The sequence below is a fragment of the Cupressus sempervirens genome, chromosome 11 (assembly GCF_028749045.1).
Source record: "Cupressus sempervirens isolate cs-2001-9-10 chromosome 11, ASM2874904v1, whole genome shotgun sequence".
Lineage (NCBI taxonomy): Eukaryota > Viridiplantae > Streptophyta > Pinopsida > Cupressales > Cupressaceae > Cupressus > Cupressus sempervirens.
The window spans coordinates 828,309,152-828,314,378 of NC_143128.1; the positions used below are offsets into that span (position 1 = coordinate 828,309,152).

At 33.3% G+C, this 5,227-nt stretch overlaps 1 protein-coding gene across 1 annotated transcript; it reads left to right on the plus strand.

Annotated features, from left to right (window-relative positions):
* Positions 1-2,710: 2,710 nt before the first annotated feature.
* On the plus strand, positions 2,711-4,106 carry LOC149532123 (17.3 kDa class I heat shock protein-like). Its single transcript, XM_089810686.1, has 2 exons — positions 2,711-3,269; positions 3,581-4,106. The coding sequence occupies exons 1-2, from the start codon at positions 3,107-3,109 to the stop codon at positions 3,931-3,933; spliced, it is 516 nt and encodes a 171-aa protein (XP_089666812.1). The 5' UTR covers positions 2,711-3,106; the 3' UTR covers positions 3,934-4,106.
* The last annotated feature ends 1,121 nt before the right edge of the window (positions 4,107-5,227 follow it).

Consider the following 5,227-nt stretch of genomic DNA (forward strand, 5'->3'; position numbering starts at 1 on the left):
CAAATTTAATGAAAAATTGAAAAAAAAACTTACAAAAATATATAAAACAATGCAAAAACAAGGGTAGACAACATACGACATGATCTCGATCTTGAACTTTGGCAACGAGGAGGCATTTTGAGGAGGCAAGTGGTGAAAATCTCCAATTCTTTCAACTCGAGTATGCATTGTGGCTATGAAACCCTTGCAAAATGAGTGAAAATGAAATGGGCTACGGGTTTGCAACCCATTTATAAAATTTTGTTGACTTACAAAGTGCGTACGTGCTTTCTAGAACTAGGAGAAAAAAGGGTGTCATCTTTTTGGTACCACAACTTGATGCACTTACCCTTAAGAGTATAGCCCTAAAGCATATTATCGTAAAAAAATAAATAAGGGCATGCTAAAGCAAATACCACTGAAAAGAACATGAAGGAAAACCCCACTAGGAAGTAAGAGAGTAGCCAAAGGAAAAGGAACGTCTGGTTCATTCTTTCAATGCCAATTTTACATAATTTTGAGCTCTAGGTTAGGCAAGGTCCAACCATCAACATTCTCATCCTCATACTCCTTTTCTTCGTGTCGCAATGAAACAAAAAGAGTCGACTTAGGAAACCCTTTAGAAGAGGGTTAGTTTGTATCTCCACATGACCATTGAGAACCAACTCCCATAGATGGTCGACTAGAGGGCTATGTGTTGATTTCGTGAGCTAAGCACCCAAATGAGGACCCACAAGGAGGTTGGAAGCCAACCAAATTGCCTTTAGATTTGAATGAATGATGAAAATAAAATGTACCTGTTTATATAAATTTTAGTAGAAAAGGACCCTTTTTTTCAATTAGAGGAAATAAGAATGGTGTTGATAAGATTGATTAATTAAATAAGCAAACATATTTATTCAATTAGAGGAAGACTATACTAGGTTAATTATATGCACATTTATTTAATTAGACATAACTGAGAAATAATTTGAATTGATTAAATTTGTATGTAACTTATGTTGAAGTATTAACCTAATTAATTAAATTAATTAGACCTATTTAGTGATTGATTATGAAGCAATGTAGAAAATTATGGAGTGGACCAAGCGTGTCTACACTTACATAATATTTTATTGGTAATCAAATGTTGCATGACTAGAATTACATTTGCATCATTTCAGAAAGTTTTGATTACACTCTTTCTCCACCTTGAAATTAAATGTGTTTGATGCTCATGTGTTTCATGATTGATAACAATGGACTCTATCTCCTAATCTACATAGGTGGTACTTAAGGTCTTACATGGTTGGAAAATATTGATCACTATTGGGATATTTCTAATGTCTTAAAGCTCATACATGGCTCATGAGAGTACTTGTATCTCTTCATAGAATTATATTATAATTATATTTGGTGAATCACATTAGAGTGTGCGTCTTTTGAGTTTGGGATGTGAATATCACTTTTTAATCATGTAATGATAGGAAACTAGTTAATTTATAATAGTATACTAAACTAAAATAAAACTATCATGTTTCGTAAGTCTAATGTGTTTAGACTAAGATTTCACTTATTATTAAAGTGGGATAATGAATATTCTATTTTAATATTATGTGTACTCATTTTCTTACAAATTAGAATTAAAGTTGACTAATGTTTTCCATTGTTACATCTCATGTAAATGACTATTTTTATGAAAATAAACTATTTATTAAATTGTGAACAATTTCAATTATCCCATTTTAAACAAGAGCTAGGAGAGCTTAAGTCCCTACCTTATGTTATAAATCAATAAATATAAATGATTTGTGAAGAAAATAAATTAATATTTGCATTTACATGTTATATTGAATTTTGAATTAAAAATAAAATTACAAAAGCAATTAGACAAGAGCTTACAACACAACGGTAAATTGTGAGCCTCTTATCGAAGAGGTGGCTTCAGATTTTGATTTAAAAAAAAGAAAATCACTTAATTTTGAAAGATAATATAGAACTATTTTTGTAATTATATTTATTTTAAACTTTCCTTAAATCTGAATTTTAAATTTGATTTTAATAGAAAATTAAATTTCTTGGTAAATACAATTAATTAATTTTAATTTAAGTTTAGAATATGTTAAAATTAACATCAATATAATTATAATTGAAAGTTAAAAATATTTAAAAAATCATCAAATCAAAGACAAAATATACACTTACATATTAGATATATTAGAAGTACACCATTTTATAAAATAAACTAATTTAATGTATTTACGACACTTAAAATTAAAATCAATTAAATTATAATTAAAAGTTAAAAATATTTTTAAAAATCATCAAAATCAAAAACAAAATATACACTTACATATCTTATATATTAGAAGTATAATGTGGCAGTCAAAGTAGGTACGACATAAGCATTGTAGTTTGCCCACCATCAATTTTTTATATTTTTCTAATTATTTGAATTATTAAAATGCCATAAACTCCAATAAATTGAATGTTGACCAATCAAAAATAAAGAAATAGCATAAAATAATTGATTTATAAAATTTGACATTCTAAACTTTAGACTAACTTTGGACTATTAGACTTGTCTGGAAAAAAAAAAAAATAGCAAAAAGGTAAAACAAAACAATAGTTCCCTCCCCTTTTACAAAGACAGGGACTAATAAGATTGAATAGGATTTCAATAACTACAACTTAAGTAAAATGTTTTTCTTAAATATAGGAATAAGAACATTTTATGAATGGATTATTTAGTGGGAATTCTCATGTAGGAAGGAAATGCACCTATTATAGTCTCGTCAAAATTGTTTACATTTAATATCTAAATGAAACGATAAGTTTCTATTTCTTAGCGAGCCCAAGAAAGTTGGAGGGGACTTGTGTGGCCCCTCCTATAAATTCTGGCGCCTTCTCGACCACCTCGAATTCTCCAAACATTTCTCCAATTCTCCAGAAACTTCTTTCTCCCCAGCTCATCAATTCATATAAATCCCAGAGCACTGCAATTATTGTCACACGTAGCTAAGGTCTTAGATATTTCCGAGTTTTAGAAATCCGCTTACGAAAAGCTTCAGGAAAATCATTTCTGCAGTACTGCCGAATTTTACGAAATCCATCAGGAAAAGCTTCAACAGGATCGCCCTCAGCAAGCATGGCAATGCAATTCTTCAACAGAGCGTACGATCCGCTGTTCCAGCAGTTGGAAAGCTTGGCCCTTTCGGAGCCCTCTCAACTCAGGAGTAAAGATCCTTCACAAATTTCCATAGATTGGCGAGAAACGCCGCACGCACACATCTTTCAGGCAGATTTGCCAGGTATGCTGACCTACTCTGCTTTGCAAATGTTCGTCAATTGTTGAAACCCTAGCTTTGATCTCATTTTCGATTTCATCAGTCAGTAAAATCTTAGCTGTGATCTCATTTTTCGACTTCATCAGTCAGTAAAACCTTAGCTTTGATCTCATTTTCCACTTTATCAGTTAGTGAAACCCTAGCTTTGATTTCTACAAACATTTATCAGTTAATAAAACCCTAGCTTGGATCTCATTCTTCAGCTATTTTATCTTCTGAAAAACAGCCTAGGGTTTCATTTCGTTTCATTTTCTGACTTCTGTGCTCTGTTTCAGGGGTAAAGAAGGAGGACGTGAAGCTGGAGATTCAGAACGGGGTGATGGAAATCAGGGGAAAACAGGCCGAGGAAGGGGAGGAAGGGGAGGATGTTACGTGGCACGCCATGGAGCGTCCAGTTCATCTTTCGAAAGGATTATGTGTCAGGCGCGTGGCGCTCCCCGAGGATGCGAACGTGGATGAGGTGAAGGCCTCAGTATCTCATGGTGTGCTAACTGTAAACATTCCGAAGAAGCCTGTGAGGAAGCCGCATGTGAAGAAGGTGGAGATCGAAGATGTGAATAAGGAAGGAATCGGGCATAAGATTGTCAAGTCTCTCAAAGGAATAGTGGCACCTGCCAAATCCAAATGAATCTTCTGGTTTGAATTTGTTCTTGATTGTCGTTTGGAATGTTGCATCTTCTCCCTCAATTCTGAGCCTGTAAAATTCTATGTAACAAATGAAACGGTGTGGTGGCGTGTATAGGTGAAGAGGCAGATTAGCGTTGTATTGCTATTGTATTTAATGGTGTTTTGTTATCTAAATGTTGAACGTGTGAGAGAATCGAGAGAATCGTAGAGGCAATGTGATTCAAACTGTCAAGCTTTTTATTTCATGTTGCTTTGGCACAATTTGTTTTGAAAAAACGGTCAGTTTAAATTTTTCAGGGAATTTAAGGGTGTGTGCGTTAGCTTCATGATTCTCATATATTCTGAATTTACCTATGACAAAATGTACAATCGAAAGGATAGGAGAAAGAGAGACGATGATGTACATAATACACATTTCGTCATTTCGTTCTAATAACATACTCTTCTCATAAATACTTACAAAAGAAACTACTGATTCTTGCAAACTGCTTAGCTCGTGGAATTCTATCGACTTTTATGAAGGGTTTACAGCTTTGTAATGGTGTGTTGGAGGCCTCATCTCATCTACCCATGTTATCTCATACACGGATATCATAAAATTGAATTTATCGTGAGATGACTTCAACATAAACATACCCACATCACTTGTAACGTAGGTATTCAATTGTTGGCAAGATTTCAAGTTCTGAACCGCTTCTCATGTTCATTGCATATTGCACTGATGTTTAAGATAGATCCGTTCTAATAAGGGTTAAGAAATCAATTAAAATCATTTTTGTGGTGAAAGTGGCATATTTATCCAAAAGTAAAAGTTGGTTGGGCCTTTTGAACCCTAGGCAGTCAGATGGATAAGCAAAAGAACACTGATACATTACTGCTGTAAGTGTTACAGCAGCGGCTACAGGCCCATTAACATTCATCAGTGCGAATTAACCAGAATGCAAGTTTTTGTAATGAACCAGAAATGAAAGTAGTAACTACGGTATGTGAAGCTCCAAGTAGGTCAAGAACCTCCGAGTCTCCGAGCTAGAACATTTATATCTTTTCTTGCTTTAAAAAATCTTCATAAAGTGACGTAATGGATTATCTTTAGAGGAAGAAGAAGAAATGTCAATAATTTTTTCTTCTTTTACAAAGATGGTTTTACGAGGAAAAGGATAATCAATGTCATTATGCATGATTTCATCCTAAATAGGATAATCATCCGAGGGTAGGAACATCTCTATTTAAGAGGCATTAACATGACTTAAAGTTTGATTCATAGAGGTAAATGGTACAAGGTAAAGTAGTTTGAG

Excerpts from the sequence above, each read along its gene's own strand:
- LOC149532123 (XM_089810686.1), top strand. The coding sequence starts at position 3,107 with ATGGCAATGCAATTCTTCAACAGAGCGTACGATCCGCTGTTCCAGCAG. Across the intron at positions 3,270-3,580 it reads CTTTCAGGCAGATTTGCCAG|GGGTAAAGAAGGAGGACGTG; the intron begins GTATGCTGACCT and ends GCTCTGTTTCAG.